This window comes from Mus caroli, chromosome 2, assembly GCF_900094665.2.
Source record: "Mus caroli chromosome 2, CAROLI_EIJ_v1.1, whole genome shotgun sequence".
Taxonomy (NCBI): Eukaryota; Metazoa; Chordata; class Mammalia; order Rodentia; family Muridae; genus Mus; species Mus caroli.
In genome coordinates this window covers 81,971,239-81,994,005 of record NC_034571.1, presented here as the reverse complement: position 1 = coordinate 81,994,005, position 22,767 = coordinate 81,971,239, and the positions used below count along the sequence as shown (strand labels likewise).

Here is a 22,767-nt window from a genome sequence, read left to right as displayed (position 1 = left end):
AACATCTGTCCAGGCTCTTCTGGCTTTCATAGTCTCTGGTGAAAAGTCTGGTTTAATTCTAATAGGCCTGCCTTTATATGTTACTTGACCTTTCTCTCTTGCTGCTTTTATGTATTTTGAATTATGCTATGTTTAGGTATGGCCTCATAGACTTCTGTGGTTGGATAAGCCTATGGGGCCAAGGAGTAAAATGTGTTGGTTTGTATCTGCGTATGCTTGGCAGAGTGTGGGCCTGTTGTAATAAATGTGGCCTTGTTGAAGAAGGTGTGTCACTGTGGGTGTGGGATTTAAGACCCTCATCCTAGCTCCCTGAAAGCCAGAATTATGCTAACAGCTTACCTATAAAAATGTAGAATTCTCAGTTCCTCCTGCACCATGCCTGCCTGGACACTGCCATGCTCCCACCTTGATGATAATGGACTGGACCTCTGAACCTCTAAGCCAGCTCCAATTAAATGTTCTTATAAGAGTTGCCTTGGTCATGATTTCTGTTCACAGCAGCAAAACTCTAAGATGGATATATTGTGCCTGCATTTTCATTGAATTCTAGAAAACCATTAATATTATTTCTTCTCTGACCCAGATATCAGTAAGTAGAGAATTGATCAATTCCCATGAGTGTCTAGGCTTTCTTGTGTTTCTGTTGTTGTTATTCAATGGTAGTCTGATAGGACACAAGACATTATTTTAGTTCTCTTGTATCTGTTTAAGCTTGCTTTGTGACTGATTTTTTTGGTCAGTTTTAGAGAAGGATCCATGAAGTGCTGAAAAAATGGTATATTCTACTCTGTTTAGGTGTAATATTCTAAAGATGTATGTTGGGTCCATTTCTTTAATAATTTCTGCTTGTTTTGTTATTTCTCTGCTTAGACTTTTGTCTGTGTAACCTGTCAATTGATAATAGTGGGGTGTTGAAGTCTCCCCCCATTAATGTGTGAGGTTCAATGTATGATTTTAAATGTTAGCAATGTTTCTTTTACAAATGTGGCTACCCTTGTGTTTGGGAAATAGATGTTCTTAAGTAAGAAATAACCTTTAGAGATTTATTCTTTGAGGAGTATGAAGTGTCCTCCCCATTATCTTTTGATTAATTTTGGTTGAAAGTCTATTTTATTAGATATTAGTATGTTTCCTCTAACTTGCTTTTTGGTTTCCTTTGCTTGGAAAACTTTTTTCCATCCCTTTTCACTGAGACAAGTTTTATCTTTACTACTGGAATTTGTTTCTTGTATGCAGCATAAAATATTTTTTCTGATCAGTTCTGTTAGTCTGTGTCTTTTTATTGGGTAGTTGAGTCCATTGGTGTTAAGGGATATTAATGACCAGTGATTATTATTTTCTGTCATTTTAATCTTGTTGGTGTGTGGGTTTGGTTGTGTGGGTATGTGTGTGTGGTGTTTCCCTTGTTTTGCTGGTATCAAATTACACATTTCCTGTGTTTCCTTGATTGCAACTATCATTCTTGGATTGGAGTATTCCTTCAAGTATTTTCTGTATGGCTAGATATATGGATAGTTATTGTTTGAGCTTGCATTTTTCTTTTTTTTTAATTTTTTATTATATATTTTCTTCATTTACATTTCAAATGCTATCCTAAAAGTCCCCTATACATCCCCCCCCCATGCTGCTCCTCTAACCACTCAGTCCCACTTCTTGACCCTGGCGTTCCCCTGTACTGGGGCATATAAAGTTTGCAAGACCAAGGGGCCTCTCTTCCCAATGATGGCCAAGTAGGCCATCTTCTGCTACATATGTAGCTAAGAAATGAGCTGTGGGGATACTGATTAGTTCATATTGTAGTTCCACCTAGAGGGTTGCAGACTCCTTTAGCTCCTTGGGTACTTCCTCTAGCTCCTCCATTGGGGTACTGTGTTCCAACCTATAGATGACTATGAGCATCAACTTCTGTATTTGCCAGGCACTGGCATAGCCTCACATGAGACAGCTAGATCAGGGTACTTTCAACAAAATCTTGCGGGCATATGCAATAGTATCTGTGTTTGGTGGCTGATTATGCGATGGAACCAGGGAGGGCATTCTCTGGATGGTCCATCCTTTTGTCTTAGCTCCAAACTTTGTCTCTATAATTCCTTCCATGGGTATTTTGTTCCTTATTCTAGGGAGGAATGAAGTATCCATGCATTGGTCTTCCTTCTTTTTGATTTTCTTGTGTTTTGCAAATTGTATCGTGGGTATTCTAGGTTTCTGGGTTAATATCCACTTATCACTGAGTGCATATCAAGTGATTTATTTTTTGATTGGATTACTTCACTCAGGATGATATTCTTCAGATACATCCATTTGCCTAAGAATTTCATAAATTTATTGTTTCTAACAGCTGAGTAGTATTCCATTATGTAAATGTACCAAATTTTATGTATCTATTCCTTTGTTGCGGGACATCTGGGTTCTTTCCAGATTCTGGCTATTATAAATAGGGCTGCTATGAACATAGTGGAGCATATGTCCTTATTACCAGTTGGAACATCTTCTGGGTATATACCCAGGTGAGGTATTGCTGGGTCTTCCAATAGAACTAAGACCAGTTTTTTGAGGAACTGCCAGACTGATTTCCAGAGTGCTTATACAAGTTTGCAATCCCACCAGCAATGGAAAAGTGTTCCTCTTCCTCCACATCCTCGCCAGCATCTGCTGTCACCTGAATCTTTGATCTTAGCTATTCTGTCTGGTGTGAGATGGAATCTCAGGGTTGTTTTGATTTGCATTTCCCTGATGATTAAGGATGTTGAACATTTTTTCAAGTGCTTCTCAGCCCTTAGGTATTCCTCAGTTGAGAATTCTTTGTTCAGCTCTGTACCCCATTTTTAATGGGGTTATTTGAATTTCAGGAGTTCAGCTTCTTGAGCTTCTTGTATATATTAGATATTAGTCCACTATCAGATTTAGGATTGGTAAAAAATCTTACCCAATGTGTTGGTGACCTTTTTGTCTTATTGACAGTATCTATTGCCCTATAGAAGCATTGAATTTTATGAGGTCCCATTTGTCAATCCTCAATCTTACAGAACAAGCCATTGCTGCATTGCTTTTTTTTTTTTTTTTTTTTTTTTTTTTTGTAAAGAGAGAATTTATTTGGAAAGTAGGGTATAAAAATCATGATTCTAACACTTATTTAGAATATTAACAAATTTAAAAAGTTAGAAATTACAGAAAAGGTAGACACCCAAACCCAGCTTACAGCTACATAGTGCAAACAAATAGAACCCAAGAGTCTTTCATGCAAATAAACATTAAAGGAATATTTAAAGAGCAGGGCACAACAAATATCTTTTAAATTTACATTAAGAAACTGTACATTAATGGAAAAATAAATTAGATCATTTACAAGAAGTGTTTTATAGGTTACAATAGGCTATAACTTAGTTTTGTTATGCATAAAGTTTGTAGTACATCATACATTTTTACATAAGATTTAATATTAGAAGAATCTAAACATAAACAAACCTTAAACCTGAAAGGAATGATGCAACCAACAGAGTAAGGCAGCTTGCACTGAGTGACCTGTGCGAGGAAAGGAAGCCCTAAGCTGGGACAGCAAACACCTAGGAATGATTTCATCAGGACTCAAGAATTAACAAGAATACCTTTCCCTTCAGTTTAAATGCCTGGAGTTCACTTAACTCCAACACAGTGGGTAAAAGAAACAAAGTGTTCAAACCTCACTCACTGTAGACTCCAGCGATTACAAGCAGAAATGGTACACTACAGCTTGAGCGTTAGATTTTGTAAAATTATTTTTCTTCTAAATGCCGGAGACTCTAAGAGTTTATTCAGAAAAAAACTGGCCAATTTTCAAATGGCTTAGTAGCAGGGTTAATTAAGTACTGAGTGAGCCACTGTGACATCCTGATGACACCCAGTCATAATGACAGTTTTGAAACATAGAAAAAAAAAACAATTGAGATCTCAAACTATTTTACATCACTTATGGTAATGACTTACACATTGCAGACCTATCATGTGCTAGAGCTCATTTTTAGTGCTTCATAGTGTTTTAGTAATTCATTAGTACATGTGGATAAGTACTTACAAAATCAGGAAAAAAAGTTTTTGTCATTACTGCCTGTGATAGCTACTGGAAAGTATGTGTGTAACCTCAAAATCATATAGGGATTGTTATTCATCATTTGTACAAGAAGAAAATTCAGAGATGTTGAAGTATTAGCTATATTTGGAATTTTAGTAGCCCCACTCTTTGTCCTGTTTTTATTTCTAATCATTGTGTGGTCACAGGTGAGGGTGAACACAAAGCTCTTCTGAAATGATGGTATTTATTGCTGTTCTTTTTACAAATATTTCCCCTGTGCCCATATCTTCAAGGCTTTTCCCCACTTTCTTCTCTATAAATTACAGTATCTCTGGTTTCATGTGGAGTTCTTTGATCCACTTAGACTTGAGCTTTTTACATGGAGATAAGAAAGTATCAATTCACATTCTTCTACATTATAACCGCCAGTTTAGCCAGCACCATTTGTTGAAAATGCTATCTTTTTTCCACTGGATGGTTTTAGCTCCCTTGTCAAAGATCAAGTAACCATAGGTGTGTGGGTTCATTTCTGGGCCTTCAATTCTGTTCCATTGATCTACCTGTCTGTCGCTGTACCAGTACCATGCATTTTTTTTTTTTTTATCACAATTGCTTTGTAGTACAGCTTGAGGTCAGGCATGGTGATTCCACCAGAGGTTCTTTTATTGTTGAGAATAGGTTTTGCTATCCTAGGTTTTTTATTTTTCCAGATGAATTTTCAAATTGCCCTTTCTAACTCAGTGAAAAATTGAGTTGGAATTTTGATGAGGATTGCATTGAATCTGTAGATTGCTTTCAGCAGTATAACCATGTTTATTATATTAATCCTTCCAAGCCATGAACATGGGAAATCTTTCCATCTTCTGAGATGTTCTTCAATTTCTTTCTTCAGAGACTTGAAGTTCTTGTTATACAGATCTTTCACTTCTTTAGTTAGAGTCACACCAAGGTATTTTATATTTTTTGTGACTATTGTGAAGGGTATTGTTTTCCTAATTTCTCTCTCATCCTGTTTATCCTTTGTGTAGAGAAAGGCCACTGATTTGTTTAATTTTATATCCAGCTACTGCACTGAACTTGTTTATCAGGTTTAAGAGTTCTCTGAAAAGACCCAAAAATAGTCTTTTGTGAGACTATGCAGGGGCCTAGCAAACACAGGAGTGGATGCTCACAGTCAGCTATTGGATGTATCACAGGGCTCCCAATGGAGAAGCTAGAGAAAGTACCCAAGGAGCTAAAGGGATCTGCAACCCTATAGTTGGAACAAATGATGAACTAACCAGTACCCCGGAGCTCTTGTCTCTAGCTGCATATGTATCGAAAGATGGCCTAGTCGGCCATCACTGGAAAGAGAGGCCCATTGGACTTGCAAACTTTATATGCCCCAATATAGGGGAATGCCAGGGCCAAAAGAATGGGAATGGGTGGGTAGGGAAGTGGGGGGGGGCGCTATGGGGGACTTTTGGGATAGCATTGGAAATGTAATTGAGGAAAATATATAATAAAAAATATTAAAAATTTAAAAAAAAGAGTTCTCTGGTGGAATTTTTAGGGTTGCTTATATGCATTAACATATCATCTGCAAATAGTGGTATTTTGACTTCTTCCTTTCAAATTTGTATCCCCTTGACCTCATTTTGTTGTCGAATTGCTCTGGCTAGGACTTCAAGTACTATATTGAATAGGTAGGGAGGAAGTGGTCAGCCTTGTCTATTTCCGGATTTTAGTGGAATTGCTTCCAACTTCTCTAAATCTACTTTGATGTTGACTACTGGCTTGCTGTATATTGATTTCATTATGTTTAGGTATGGGCATTAAATTCCTGATTTTTCCATGACTTTTATCATGAAGGGGTGTTGGATTTTGTNAAATGCTTTCTCAGCATCTAACGAGATGATCATGTGGTTTTTGTCTTTGAGTTTCTTTATATAGTGAATTACATTGATGGATTTCTGTATATTAAACCATCATTGCATCACTGGAATGAAGCCTACTTGGTCAAGATGGATGATCATTTTGATGTGTTCTTGCATTCAGTTTGCGAGAAATTTATTGAGTATTTTTGCATCGATATTCATTAGGGAAATTGGTCTGAAGTTCTCTTTCTTTCTTGGATCTTTGTGTGGCTTAGGTATCAGAGTAATTGTGGCTTCATGGAATGAATTGGCTAGAGTACCTTCTGTTTCTATGTTGTGGAATAGTTTGAGTAGAGTTGGAATTAGGTCTTCTTTGAATGTCTGATAGAACTCTGCACTAAACCCATCAGGCCCTGGGCTTTTTTTTTTTTTTAACAGACTATTAATGACTGTTTCTATTTCTTAAGGGGAAATGGGACTGTTAAGATCGTTAATCTGATCCTGATTTAACTTTGGTATCTGGTATCTGTCTAGGAAGTTGTCCATTTCATCCAGGTTTTCTAGTTTTGTTGAGTATACCCTTTTGTAGTAGGATCTGATGAAGTTTTGGAATTCCTTGGGTTCTGTTGTTTTGTCTCCTCTTTCATTTCTGATTTTGTAAATTAGAATACTGTCCCTGTATCCTCTAGTTAGTCTGGCTAAGGGTTTATTTATCTTGTTGATTTTCTCAAAGAACCAGCTCCTGTTTTGGTTGATTCTTTGAATAGTTCTTTTTGTTTCCACTAGGTTGATTTAGGCCTGAGTTTGATTATTTCCTGCAGTCTACTCCTTTTCGGTGAATTTGCTTCCTTTTGTTCTAGAGCTTCTAGGAGTGCTGTCAGACTACTAAATATGCTGTCTCTAGTTTCTTTTTGGACACACTCAGGGCTATAAGTTTTACCCTTAGGACTGCTTTCCTTGTGTTCCTTAGGTTTGGGTATGCTGTGGCTTCTTTTTTCATTAAACTCTAAAAGGTCTTTAATTTCTTTCTTTATTTTTTCCTTAACCAAGGTATCATTGAGTAGAGAGTTCTTCATTTTCCACGTGAATGTTGAGTTTCTATTATTTATGCTGTTATTGAAGATTAGCCTTAGTCTGTGGTGATTTAATAGGATGCATGGGATAATTTCTATAATTTTGTATCTGTTAAGGACTATTTTGTGACTGGTTATATGGTTAATATTGGAGGAGGTACCATGAGGTGCTGAGAAGAAGGTATATCCTTTTGTTTTAGTATAAAATGTTCTGTAGATATCTGTTAAATCCATTTGCTTCATAACTTCTGTTAGTGTCCATGTGTCTGTGTTTAGTTTCTGTTTCCAGGATCTGTCCATTGGTGAAAGTGGGATGTTGAAGTCACCCACTATTATTGTGTGAGGTGCAATATGTGCTTTGAGCTTTACTAAAGTTTCTTTAATGAATGTGGCTGCTCTTGCATTTGGAGCATAGACATTTAGAATTGAGATTTCATCTTTGTAGATTTTACCTTTGATAAGTATAAAGTGCCTCTCCTTGTCTTTTTTGATAACTTTGGGTTGAAAGTCAATTTTGTTCCATATTAGAATGGCTACTCAAGCTTGTTTCTTCAGACTATTTTCTTGGAAAATTGTTTTCCAGCCTTTCACTCTGAGGTAGTGTCTGTCTTTGTCCCTGCGGTGGGTTTTCTTTATGCAGCAAAATGTTGGGTCCTGTTTGTATAGCCAGTCTATTAGTCTATGTCTTTTTATTGGAGAATTGAGTCCATTGATGTTAAGAGAAATAAAAGAAAAGTAATTGTTGCTTTCTGTCATTTTTGTTGTTAAAGTTGGAATATCTCTTCTTGTTGCTGTTTTCTTTTAGTTTTGTTTAAGGATTTCTTTCTTGCTTTTTCTAGGGTGTAGTTTCCATCTTTGTGTTGGTGTTTTCCCTTTATTATCCTTTGAAGGGCTGGATTTATGGGAAGATACTGTATGAATTTGGTTTTGCCCTGGAATACTTTGGTTTCTCCATCTATGGTAATTGAGAGTTTTGTTGGGTATAGTAACCTGGGCTGGCATTTGTGTTCTCTTAGTATTTGTATAACATCTGTCCAGAATCTTCTGGCTTTCAGAGTCTCTGGCTAGAAATCTGGTGTAATTCAAATAGGTCTGCCTTTATATGTTATTTGACTTTTTCCCTTACTGCTTTTAAAATTCTGTCTTTATTTAGTGTATTTGTTGTTCTGATTATTATGTGTTGGAAGGAATTTCTTTTCTGGTCCAGTCTATTTGGAGTTCTGAAGGCTTCTTGTATGTTCATAGGCATCTCTTTCTTTAGGTTTGGGAAGTTTTCTTCTAAAATTTTCTTAAAGATATATTCTTGCCCTTTAAGTTGAAAATCTTCATTCTCATCTACTCCTATTATCCATAGGTTTGGTCTTCTCATTTTGTCCTGGATTTCCAGGATGTTTTGAGTTTGGCACTTTTTGTTTGTTTGTTTTTGTTTTTGTTTTTGTTTTTGTTTTTGTTTTTGAGACAGGGTTTCTCTATGCAGCCCTGGCTGTCCTGGAACTCACTCTGTAGACCAGGCTGGCCTCGAACTCAGAAATCTACCTGCCTCTGCCTCCCAAATGCTGGGATTAAAGGCATGGGCCACCACAACATGGCTGTAGTTAGTAGGTTAGGATCTTTTTGCATTTTGCATTTTCTTTGATTGTTGTGTCCACTTTCTCTATGGAATGTTCTTCACCTGGAATTCTCTTTTCCATCCCTTGTATTCTGTTGCTGATGCTTGCATATATGGTTCCTGATTTCTTTCCTAGGTTTTCCAACTCCAGAGTTGTCTCCCGTTGGGTTTCTGTTTGTTTGTTTGTTTTTGTTTTTGTTTTTGTTTTTTTGTCTCTACTTCCCATTTTTAGATCTTGGAACGTTTTGTTCAATTCTATCACCTGTTTGGTTGTGCTTTACTGTAATTCTTTAAGGGATTTTTCTGTTTCCTCTTTAAGGACTTCTACCTATTTATCAGTGTTTTCCTGCAATTCTTAAGACCTTCTACCTGTTTATCGGTGTTCTCCTGTAATTCTTTAAGGACTTCTACCTGTTTAGCAATGTTCTCCTGTAATTTTTTAAGTGAGTTATTAATGCTCTTTTTAAAATCTTCTACCACCATCATGAGATATGATTTTAAATCTGAGTATTGCTTTTCGAGTGTGTTGGGGTATCCAGGAGTCATTGTGGTGGGCGTACTGGGTTCTGATGATGCCCAGTGTTCTTGGTTTCTGTTAGTAAGATTCTTACCTTTGCCTTTCGCCATCTGGTATTCTCTGGTGTTAATGTTCTAGCTGTCTCTGGCTTGTTCCTCCTGTGATTCTGTTAGCCTCTGTCAGCACTGTGGGAGTCCAACTCTCACCTGAGTCCCAGTGGTCTGCAGACAAGCTTTCCTGGTCCACCTCCTGAGTCTAGCTCCTGAGTTAGAGCCCTCCCTGTAGGCCAACTCTCCTCTGGCAAGGAGGGTACCCAGGGGTCTGGGTCTCAGCGCTGCCTCCTGGCTGGGTATGAAGGCCCGAAGGGACTCTGACCAAGAAGCTCCGTTGCTTCAGTTGTCCACGTGCTCTCTCATGATCATTAGGTCCTGGGTGTGCTAGGAGTCCTGCTGTATGGAGAGTCCTCTTGGGTCCTTTATGTCCTAGGCCAGGTTCATGGGAAAGATGGTGGGGCTGGCCCAGACCGGAATGGATCTGAGCCTCTGGTCAGGCGGGGTTCCTTTGTCCCTATTCTTGCTGGCACAAGACCCTCTGAGATTCTTTGGAGCTGGTGTCGCATTCCACTCACCAGTGATCTCGAGGTGATCCCAAGGTCCTGCAGCATGGAGAGTACTCTGGAGCCCTTAGTGGCCCCTCTGGGTTCAAAGGGAAGATGGCAGGTGTGGTTTCCCTTCCCCCACCCTGGAACCTGCTTGCTCAAGGGTGGAGTTTCCTGCTCATTCGTTCTGCCACGCCCACTGTTGGACCTTGTCGCTTTGCTGCTTGGAGGCACACACGTGTTCTTCCTGCTACTGGACCCCGAGTTACTTGGTGGGAAATCGGGTTCCCTCCCCCTTCCTTTATAACTGAATGTTGGAATTAGTAAAGGGGGGCCTTGAACATGGAATCGTCTTGGCCTCATTCTTTCTCCTGCCCCTTCTAGCTTCCTCTATTTTCAGCTCAAACTGCCATCCTCAGTTGAACCATTCACGTTGTGGACTGCGGGTCGGGCCGCAACAGGCAGGGGTGGCCCCAACCTGAAAGGATCCCAGCCTCTGGTCAGGCGGGGTTCGTTTGTCACTGTTCCTGCTGGCACAAGACCCTCCACATTTTTTTCTGAAATATCTTATAGTCTCCATCAATTGTTGGCATCTCTAAGTTTTTAGAGGTTGCAAAATATCTGTCCATGCCCTTCTAGTTTTAGTGTCTCTGTTGAGAAGCCAGGTGTAATTTTGATTGTTCTGATTTTGTGTGTTACCTGCTTTTTCTCACTTTCTGCTTTTAATATTTTTCTTTGTTCTATAGGTTTTCTATTTTAATTATTATGTTGTAGAAGGATTTTTTTTTCTGATTCAGTCTAATTTGTGTTCTATAATCTACTTGTATGTTTATAGGCATCTCTTTCTTTAGGTTGGGAGAGTTTTCTCTTATGATTTTGTTGAGACTATATTCTGGGCCTTGGATCTGGGACTCTTTATCTTCCTCTATTTCTATTATTCTTAGGTTAGGTTATTTCATGTTATGACATACTTCCTGGATGTTTTGTGTCAGGAAATTTTATATTTAACATTTTATTTTACTCACTTATTAATTTCTTCTTTTTTATCTTCTGTGACTGAGATCCACTTTTCCTTCTGCTGCATTCTCTTGGTGGTGCTTGTGTATTTTGTTCTTGTTCTTTGTTGCTTTTATGTCTACTTTCAGGTTTTGCACAGTCTTATTCATTCCATTAATGTGTTTAATTTCATATTCCTTTATGTCTCTGAGGGATTTATTTATTTTCTCATTAAAGATCTCTAAATTTTTATTGTATTTTCCTTTATTTCTTTAAGGGGTTCATTAATTTCCTTTACAAAAACCTTTATCATCATTATAAGATTGGACTTCAGGATATGCAGGTCTACCTTTTCAGGACCCACAAATGTTATGAAGCTTGGCCCAGAGGTGGTGGGCTAAGAGGCTGCTCATGACAGCTAGGCTTGCTCTAGAGGAGTCAGTCAGCAGAGAAAGTAGGTAGGGAAACAGCATCTTTCTATGTGGCCCTAGCTGTTTTCCAACATTGCCCATTTGGTGCTGGGGTTAAAGGTATGCACCACCTCACTCAGCTCTCACTGTTATTTTTAACACATTCAGAAACTTTGCATTTCATGGAAATAATATGTTTGTGAAAAAGTTGATTTTATGCTATAATGGAAAAGAAGAAACTAATTAACCAGCACTTAGTTCATAAAGCTTTAAAGTTGTTCTGAAATACAAACCATGATGTCTCAAAGTGGAAAATAAAAACTTAACACCTATTTGTGTGAGAGAGGTATATTTGGATTGAGATACTCATTATCAGTGAGGAAATATGCTATTCAGGGACATAAACTCTTAACATCTCTGATTTGTTTTAAAAGTAATGAATTCTGAGATGTTAGGCTATAAGGAGTGAATCAAATGAAAAGGTATCTTCTGTAATTATTAACTTCTTCCATTCATTCCATAAAGTCTTACTCTCTCTCAATTGTTATAACTTGTTGAAGAACTCTGTTATGATAACTGTTTCCTGACATTATTTAATGTAATAATTATCCTTAAACATATTTTGTTATGTTTTATTTACTTATTTTATTTATACAATTTACTTATTTTATTTATACATATGTAAAAATATATAATCAAACTCTTTACCTTGCTTTAAATTATACACTTCACTAATGTCAACTTTTGAAAATTTAAATACTCAAACACCAGTGTACTAATAAAAACATATTTCAAAGCCTTAGATGTAGGATTTGGGTCTCTGTTACAATGAAAGTCCAGTCAATTCAGTAGCTAAAACCACAAAGTAAGAATTTCAATTGCCATAGTGATTGGTGACAATAATAAAATATGAATTAATGATAAATATATATAGTAACATTATTGCATATTACAAACTAAGAAGACTGTCTCAGAAATCAAATTTTAAAAAAGGAAAAGAAAATAAAAGAAAAAAAGGGGGAGAAAGTAATAGGTTCCATTTTGAGTTCATTGGATGTTCGGTTTCATTCACAGAAAGCAATTCATGATAGCAAATTATAGTTTACTATAGTTATAACACAATTATAGTTATAATATAATTATAGTTAATTAAATTCTCTTGAAAGTTTTCAAAGATCAATTGGTGTAAAGAGTAAAGAATTAAAAGTTTTACTTTACTGAAGCATGTGCAGTTATTCTCAGTGGAAATATGTATCTAATTATCCATATTTGAATAATGAAGAAGAGTGAAGGCAGATGCTCAAGTGTATAAATCCCAGTTGTCAGTAGTAGAAAATACATAAATTAGCAAAATATATACTCCTGACACCAGTAAAATGTAGGAAGGACTTTCTCATCTCAGGTAGAATAATGAATTAAGCATCTGAAAAATAGGGAAATAAATAAAAAGGCTATTTTACTTTGAAAAGCAATATTAGTGAGTTTGTAATGATTACATAATATCTAAATTAAATATAACAGGTATTCAAGTGGCTATTTTTTATTGCTTTTAGCTAATAATAGATATGAAATATTAAAATATGAAGCTTCAATCTAAGATGCACCACATGCCATGATATTTAAATCTAGAATCTCTAACAGCCAATTACCCACATTAAAATTTAGATAAGTAAATGACAGCTAGGTGAATAGTCAGCTAGAGATATGGACAGGCACTTCCCATGTATACTCATAACCATCATAGACAAAAGAAAAATCAGTCATAAATCTTTGAAATATCTATTGTATTTTGTGTTTTAGGTCAATAAAATCATTTAAAAAATCTAACAATGTAAAATGTATGTATTAAAAATCCTTGTTTCTATTTCATTCTTATTGGCTGTCTAGGGATTCATACAGGGAGTCAAACAAGTTACACAGAGAGGTGATAATAGTTTGTCAAACCCTCAAATAATGACAGAAGAAAACAAATCAACAAATTGTATTTTGGTTTAACTAATATTATACTCCAAAACTGGTACCATAATTCTGTTTAGTTACTGTCTTTCAGTATAACTGTTGGTATCTCAGGTGATTATATTTGTTAAATATGTAATGATTGCACTTCTTGTAGATAAAGATATATCAATTCACAAACCTTCTGTTTTCCTTAATTTGAAAGTTTCTTTGTACCATTTTCAATATAACAACCATGATTAAATTTATTCAAAAGCACATTTTAATATGAATGATGGAGACACAGACAATTCAGAGGTCTCATGAATTACAAAACCATTCAAATTTCATCTTCAACTTCCTAAAGTAGAACTTTATTTTTATATAACAATGTCTCTTCAATACTACTTGTACCTCACTAGTTTTAGATGTATATAATTAAACAAATTTATCTTTTGTCTTAAAGATGATATGTAGATATAACCAGAAAATGAAATCTAATCAATTTTCCTTTGAATTTTACAACATGATAGGGAAAGAATAATGAATCATGGACAAGGAAAACTGTTCTTCATTACCTGAATTCCTTCTCTTGGGAATTACCAATAACCCTGACATGAAAGTGCTAATACTTGCTGTGTTCTTAGCTATTTATCTTATTGTTCTCATGACTAATATTGGAATGATCATCTTGATCAAGATGAATCCACAGCTTCAAACACCAATGTACTTCTTTCTCAGCTACCTCATTTTCTCTGACCTCTGCTACTCCTCTGCAATTGGGCCCAAGATGTTGATAGACATTTTCAGCAAATACAAAATCATCCCATTTGTTGATTGTGCCTTGAAATTCTTTTTTGTCTGTATCTTTATAGATGTTGAGTGTGTTACTGGCAGTAATGGCCTTTGATCGGTACAAAGCCATAAGCCACTCCGTGATATATGCCGTAGATATGTCCAATAGAGTATGCTGCCAATTCCTGGTTGGTGTTTACCTTGAAGGAATGGCAGATGCTTTGATACACACAACATTAACATTTCGCTTATGTTTCTGTGGGTCACATGAGATTAATCATTTCTTCAGTGATATCCCTCCTATACTGTTACTGTCTTGTTCAAATTCTCAGGTCAATGAGTTAATGATATTCACTATTTTTGGATTTATTCAGTTGAGCACTATTTCAGGAGTTCTTCTCTCCTATTGCTATATTATCTTTTCAGTCTTGAAAATCCATTCTGCCAAGGGAAGGTTTAAAGCTTTTTACACCTGCACCTTGCATCTGACTGCTGTTGCAATTTTTCAGGGAACCTTACTTTTTACATATTTCCAGCCAAGTACTTCTTATTCTCTAGATCAAGACAAAATGATCTCCTTGTTTTATACTCTGGTGATTCCCATGCTGAACCCACTGATTTACAGCCTGAGAAAAAAGGATGGGAAAGAGGCCTTGCAAAACCTAGAAAATAAAAGGTGGTGTAAATAGTTGTGTTATGTATACATGTTCAAATAATGATGCCAATTTGTATACAATGATAATTAATCATAGGAAAGTTGTGCTAACTAATTTAAGTAATTAGTATAAATATTTCATGTAATTTTAATCATAAGAAAATATTATAGGCATTCCAATATTTCATACCTCATTATTTGCCATGAAGTTAGATGCAGAAATTTTCATGATCATTTCAGTTGTGAAATAATTACATTTATTTTTTTCATTGAATTTTAATCACACTAAGCTTACTACAATTTCAGTGGTTGCCTTTTTACATATTTTTCTTTGTATTAAATCTCATAGGTACCTCTATATTGATAAAGATAAATCATAAATTCAATTGAAAAATGTGGACATCAATTATACATTCAGAACATGCATATTTTTATAAAAGAATAAAATTTTATTTTATTATGAAATAGAAAGGATTTTAATCATAATCTAGAACAAAATCTCTATACCCAATGAGCAGAAAAAATAATTTCTATATTATGGCCTTCATTATGGTGTTTCTGTGAAAATTGTGAAAATACAGATATGTGTGTCTATGACTCTGAATGCGTTTTTTTGTGCTTATTATGAGTTCATTTGTCATTCTAATTGTTTGATTCTTTTGTTATATTCTGATTTGTTTGTGATTTATCTTATTTTATTTTTGATCCTTAGATGCCTGTTCTGATGGAAGACATAAAGGGTGTGGATCTACATGGAAAGAGATTTGAGGAAGTACTGGGAAGACTGTGTTTGGGAAGTGAAATCAGAATATTTTATTTGAAAACAATCTACTGGCCATGAAAGAAAAAAAAATGCTTAAAAAAGAAAGATAGAAAATCAGGACTCTTTGATCTAAAGAAATGTTTGTTGGTGAGAAAGAACAGGATCTTGTCACAGGGCTTGTAATTATATGACTGTTAAGATACACTACTCCAATCCAGTTGGAGAATGAGCAAATCTAACTTTAATAAATTTGGTAAATAGTTAGGCACATGTGTATGCAGGGGTCACCGGTCATCTACACTGGACTTAATCAATCATTGTTCCTCTCCTTTACCATTACCAGCCTTTCATAATGACAAAAACCTTTTCTTTCTACCATTTTTTCTTCTTAAATGCTACTATGATAATAATAATGCCATTGAAGCATTGTGAAAATAATACTTAAAAAATAATTATGAGAGAAGTAATTTTTGTTGAAGAATTGAACATTGTAGCTCTACAATATCATTATATATTCTGTTTTGTAGATAAAATAGGAAAAAAACAATAAAGCAAAATTGGGGAAAACATGATATTTTAAGTCAATATTAGACACTGGTAATGAGACCTTAAGTGTATTACACAAACACACATATACAGAGGAACCCACCTATGTGTCTTCCCATACACTTCAATAGATAATGAGAGTTCAAAATGCCAATATAATAAAATGACTTGATATAATTGCTATCTTCCAGGAAATGAAAATGTATAGACACATGTATTTTGTTGAACAATTATTTTATTGCCCATTTCTTCTATAATATTTCCTGTTGTTTAAACCACTGAATGAGTTATCTGAAAGTATAATAATAGCTTCTATGCATTTAACTGAACATGGAGAATAAGGAAAAATTTTAAGTTATTCAATTTCATTATAGGCATGAAAGCAATGAGGCTAAATACAGTGGGAAGTGCACCTTTGTAAGACTATCTCAGAATTCAGTGAAATCAAACATTGATTTCTTTTAATTAGGTAAAAATTTAAAAAAAATGGTAAAATGTGGATATATCACATTTATGAATCTATAATGAATTTTAATTTAGAATAAAAGATTTAAAGTTTTCAATTAGTATCGATTTTTAAATAATTTATACTATTTTAAATTGGAGCCTAATTAGGAATGTTATGGTTTGTTTTCTTTTCTATATATTGAGTTTCCAAACTTTAAAGCAACAGTGTAAGGTTGTAAATAATTTTGGAACAGATAAATTTATCACCTAGAGTATTATTTTCTTAAAAAAAAAACTGTATGATTTTCTAGCCCATTATGATGAAAACCACTAAATGAGACTCCTAATGAAATAGAAATGAAGTTTTCACCAAACATTAAATTGGCCAGTGCCATCATTTGACACAACAACCACAGACCTCAATGCTGCTCAATCATTAGGCACTTTTTAATTTGTGGCACTCTATTGAAGGCTTTGATTTGAACATTTGAATCATATTTCTTCATGATTATTTTAAAAAGCTCTATTTTATTATTTCCATACCTAGAGGTATGGATTTCACTCTCAGAATTCATCAGAGGCATACACGCATGCATGTGCATGCACACACACACACACACACACACACACATTCAATAGATAATGCAAAATGCACAACTAGTCAAAGTGCCAAGGATGAGTATATGTGGAGTGCTCAGCCATATTGTGACATCCATTACACATCTGTTCTCTTCAATCTCAGTCTTGGAAGAAGAGCAGGACAGATTGGAAATAGAGGTTTGGGAAACACTGGGGCAACAATGTTTTCTGGTCATGAGACCACCATTGATTTTTTTTTAATGTAAGAACAATTGTAGTTCCCTTTACCAAGCAAGGCATTCAGCATTCTAGAATAAATCAAAGAGGTGCTTGTGCACTCCCAGCACTGTCTAAAGAGACCTTGCTTGTTTATGGCTGATGAAGGAAAGGATTCAGTTTTATTAACATTGTGGCCCTGCTCAATCAACCATGATCCAGAGGATGACTACATACCTATGAATAGACAGGCAACACAAACAAGGGTTTGTGTATTAATGAAGTTTGAGAAAGAGGAGGACATAAAGTCTGAAAGAATGCCGGGCAGTGATGGTGTACGCCTTTAAACCCAGCACTTGGGAGGCAGAGGTAGGCAGATTTCTGAGTTCAAGGCCAGCCTGGTCTACAAAGTGAGTTCCAGGACAGCCAGGGCTATACAGAGAAACCCTGTCTCGGAAAAAAAAAAATTAAGGGGAAGAATGGGTATAAATTCAATGAAAATGCATGGTATGCTCATAAATTCTAAAAATTACAAATACAATGTCGAAAAAGAAAATGGCATCAAGCAAAAACATTTTAGAGGGGAACTAATTTTGTGAATATTTAACAGAGTTAGTGAATAGAAGGAAAAAAATTGTTAGAGAATTTCCAACATAGCATTTAATAATCACTAAAGATGGGAAGGAAGAGAAAGCTAATGGAGTAAGTGATAATGTAATGTTTGATAATTCCAGCACACACAGTTTTTACAAGATGTGTCAAAATATCCTTTAGGATATAGATTGATTTATTTGTTCAACTGTCACAGAGTATTTGTACTGAGAGGTGGCTATGTTAGTGACAAAACTGACCAGATGGCTTCTGAGCTTTGCAATTACTTTGAGGAAAGGTTTTCAGCATTATTCTGTAAAAGCTCTAAGATGGTACAACCAGAACTTAAAGAGATCTACTAGGGAGAATGTGGAGACTCAAAATTATGACAAAGATGTGCACATTAAAAATGTACTCACATGTTTGGTACCAAGCGTTGGGATAAAAATCTTCCTAATATTTTGGAAAACAATCTCCTGTTAGGAGAACTTGACTTCACATCCACAAAATGAGGTTTCAAGGGTTAAACCACAGTTACTGCCAAAAGTTGTTGAGTCTCGATGGCATGATGCATTGATTTCCCTTAAGAAATGACCTGAGAAGCCTATTTGTGTATTTATTTAGAGAAGTGTACACATATTTATGTACGCTTGGTTTTGAGAAAGGAGACAAAACCTTACAATGGAGAAAAAGAAAGCATCTTCAACAAATTGTGATGATCTAACTGAATGTCTACATGTAGAAGAATGAAAATAGATCTATTCTTATAATCCTACACAAAACTCAAATCCAAGAGGATCTCAACATAAACCAAGATACACTAAATGTTATAGATGAGAAGTAGAAAATAGCTTTAAAAAGCATTAGTATAGGAGACAGTTTCCTGATTAGAACACCAATGGCTCAGGCTCTTAGATCAACAGTTGATAAATGGGACCTCATGAAACTGCAAAGCTTCTTCAAGGACATTCTCAATAGAACAAAAAGCAGCCTATAGATAGGGAAAGGATCTTCACTAACCCTACATCTGACAGAGAGCTAATATCCAAAATTTATAAAGAACTCAAGAAGAAACACCAACAACCCAAATATTCCAATTAAAAACACTCTTAAGCGTTGAGCTAAGGAATTTATGAAGTTAGGCAATAAGAACAATGGCACTCTAACTAACATTGGTTACACTGAGTCTTTTGGAGCCTGAACTGGCGATTAATTTGATGATTAATTCCTTGTACCCACTTTGCCCTCAGAGTCCTGATATGATTTAATAAAACTTGGTGATGATTAGATGTGCATTCTGAGGAATTAAATTATAATTGGTAAAGTAGAATATAAATATTTTATATAAGTTCAAATTTGTGATTTCTTTAAGATTATTCTAAGATTATTTTTAAGATAATTAATGAAATAATTGATCCTATCCTTGTAACCACAAATTTTCATCTGCTAGTATGAAAAATTGGCTGAGAAAATTATCTTGCTTGCTCACATTTTGGTACCTATAACAGACTGCTTAGTTACAAATTTATGTGGGTTCTTGGGAATAATCTGTTCTTTTGTTAAAACCTGTACTACATAATGTTTGTTCATGCAAAAGTAGTGGAAAAATATACTTGTTTTTTATAGGTATTCATTTAAAAAATAGAATATAACCACACTGCAATTTCTATACTGCTTGAATTATTTTGCTGCGGTATATAAGCTGCATGGGGAAAAAGAAAAAATCTTGCTTGTTCAAGCTTGGTGAAGTTTGATTCATCCAGAACACTCGTGTGTGTGTGTGTGTGTGTGTGTGTGTGTGTGTGTGTGTGTGATTCTTTTTCCCCTTTCTCCTTCGTTCTTTTTTTCAATTGCCTTCTGTCACCCCATAGGAGATTTTTCAAAATAGTCCTTTGTTGTCATGGCAGGGAGCATTCTCACAGGCCCCAGTCAATAATCACCAATTCTGTACCCCTTGTCAGTTTTCCCTGGAGGTCAAAGATGAACTTAACATGTTCTCATTCAAGCAAATTTTTATTATAGACATTAGGTATAAACATTTTGCTCTAGATTATTCTAAAAATCCATTTTACTGCAGAAAACGGTACAATTTTATTATTTCCTTTAAAATTATGTTTAGAATATGTTGTTAATATCTATGTCTTTCACTTAATATTCATTTTTAAGAGTCTAGAGGTTCTTTTGATATTCAATAAAAAGAAATATAATATGAAAAGAAAGCCAGTACAATTCAGGAAAGCATAGTGAAATTAAAATTAAATAAAAAATATTTTTGTAACTGAAACAATAAATAATGAAACATGAACTATTGGTATATCAATAACATTATCTTGTCAGTAAAATTTAAGAGAAATATATATTTTAATCAAGTAAATTAGATGACACAGATTCTTTATGATTCATTCAGTATATTTTTACAACAATCACTCCTACTATATCTTGCACATATACAAATATAAAACAATTATTTAAATGACCTTTTATTTCTCAGTTTGTTCAGGGCTTCTTTCACATCCTTGTTTCTCAGGCTGTAAATCAGAGGGTTGAGCATAGGTATCACCAGAGTATAAAACAATGAGGTTGTTTTATCTTGATCTAAGGAGTATGAAGAACTTGGCCGGAAATACATAAAGAGCAGAGTTCCCTGAAAAATTGCAACTGCAGTCAGGTGGGAGGCACAAGTGGAGAAGGCTTTGAATCTGCCCTCATCAGAGCTGATCTTCAAGACTGATGCAATAATATAACTGTAAGAAACAAGAAGTCCTGAAATAGTGCACAATTCAACAAACCCAGAAAACACAAACAATGCTAATTCATTAACATATATATCTGAGCAAGATAATAACAGAATAGGTGGAAGATCACAGAAGAAATGATTAATCTCATTTGACCTACAGAAACACAGCCCAAAAGTTATTATAGTTTGCATCAGAGTATCTATCATTGCTAACACATAAACTCCAGACAGAAGTTGGTAACAAAATCTACTGGACATGTCTACAACATACATCAGGGGATTGCTGATGGCCTTGTACCTATCAAAGGCCATCACTGCCAGTAGCACACACTCAGCATCTATAAAGATACAGGTAAAGAAAAACTGCAATGCACAGCCCAAAAAAGATAAAGATTTGTATTTGGCCAGTAAATCTACCAGCATCTTTGGTCCAACAGCAGTGGAATAACAGAGGTCTGAGAAAGAGAGATGACTGAGGAAGAAGTACATTGGTGTGTGAAGCTGAGGATCTATTCTGATCAAAACAATAATTCCAATATTTGCCACAAGAATAATGAGATAGATGATAAGAAATAAAGTGAATAGAACCACTTTCATGCTAGGGTCATCAGTGATTCCCAGTAGAATAAATTCAGTGATGGAGGAGCAGTTTCCTTCATCCATTCTTCTTTTTTCTTTGCCTGAATAGATGCAGAAAGCATTAAAAAGTAGACTGGGTTCTAATTTATCTAGGCAAGAAGATTGTAGTCAATATACAGATTCTAATCTTATTATATAGAAAATATTCTGTGGAGTCATAAAACAGTCTAGAAGCAAACCACACTTAAAGTGGCACACTCTCCAAAATTCCCACAACTATGTAAAGTCAGCAGTTGATAATTGTTCAGTATAAATAATTTCTGACGTGATTTTTACAATCATCCTGAGGCTGTGGGATTGAAAAGCCTAAAAGTCGTTATCAGATAACAATTCATAAGAAACAACAAAAGCAGAATAGGAAGCTCCAAAAAAAAAATAAATAAACATTTCAAGAAATTGAACCAAAGTATCATGTGCATCATATTAATAAATAATAATAGTTTAATCTCTTATCATAACATCAAATTTAAATAAATTATGGAAATAGCCATGGTATTGTTTTGGTATATTTTCTTAGAGATAACTATTTCATTAAACCATCTGTCTCTTAATATCATTTGTTGATTTCAACTTACTAGACTCCAAGCACTAAGTCCTTATAAATAAGAGTGATCAAGCCAGTGTTAAAAAATGCCTCTGGGTTTATAAATAGCCTGAAAATGCCTGAAAACACTAGAAGCTTCTGATGAACATATCTTCTGTCTCTTATATTTGCCTTTTTTTAAAATAAGCATATATCAAAGAATGCTTGTTCATGGTCATTGATAAATGAATCTACCTTTTATATTGCATCCTTTTAGCATGTAATTTATATGTACTTTACTTGATATGAATTTGTGTATATAAAGCTTTGATTTCACTGTTATTTGAAAAAAAACATGGAAAAATAAAATTACATATGCTTATAATACACAATCACTTACACAATCATTCTAAAAATAAATTTTGCCTATTAGTTAAATGTCTGAACCTTTTACAAAATTACAGAATTGAAAACTGAAGGCAGTTCAATTCACAAAATTATAGCAGAAAAACACCATCAACAACTTGATTTTAGAGTGTGAAATTGATTATCTATTCTAATTAGTGTGATCATTCATAGATTTCCCAGCAAATCGGTGACATTAGCGCCATGAAACACTGTGAATGAAGACACTTTCATGGCAGGAGTACTAGTAATTGCTTAAAGAAAAAATTCTGAAAATGAAAAACACTTCTCTTTATTCATTCTTCTTTCTTCTTGGTCTAAATGATTATAAAAATTGTCAGTGCTGTGATAGCATAGCACTTTCTGCCTGTATAGATGAAATTATTATACATAGATCAAAACATAATGCAAGTATTACATAGTTTATTAAGGGTATGAGTTAAACTGAAGAAGTAGCCCAAGTAAGGGGAATTTGTACATTTTACAAAAGCTTTTATTATAAAAGTTTAACACATACTGAGTTACAAATGTAGTGATAACTCATTATTTGTCTTACTTGTTTAGATATTGGCTACATATTATCAGTAAATGTATTTAAATGAGATGGAAGCTCATCCAAATATGACAATAGATATAAAGTGTATAATAACAGAAAAGCAATATAGGGATTCCTTTTCTTTTATACAATAAGACCAGAGTTCTACTTTTCAGTATATTAACTGTAATTGCTATATTATTTGCTTAAAATAATTATGAAACATAGTCAAATTCTCAGATAATAGATGAAACATTTTCTGACAATGTTAATTTTCTTTTTTTTTTTTTTTTT

The 22,767-nt window shown here is 34.7% G+C and overlaps 1 protein-coding gene and 1 pseudogene across 1 annotated transcript; one reads left to right on the top strand and one right to left on the bottom strand.

The window, feature by feature from the left end:
* Positions 1 to 13,592: 13,592 nt before the first annotated feature.
* LOC110290074 lies at positions 13,593 to 14,526 on the top strand (annotated as a pseudogene).
* A 5,531-nt stretch (positions 14,527 to 20,057) lies between these two features.
* Positions 20,058 to 21,065, bottom strand: LOC110290043 (olfactory receptor 5W2-like). Its single transcript, XM_021156518.1, has one exon. It carries the CDS (start codon positions 21,032 to 21,034, stop codon positions 20,099 to 20,101), a length of 936 nt encoding a protein of 311 aa, XP_021012177.1. The 5' UTR covers positions 21,035 to 21,065; the 3' UTR covers positions 20,058 to 20,098.
* Between the last annotated feature and the right edge of the window lie 1,702 nt (positions 21,066 to 22,767).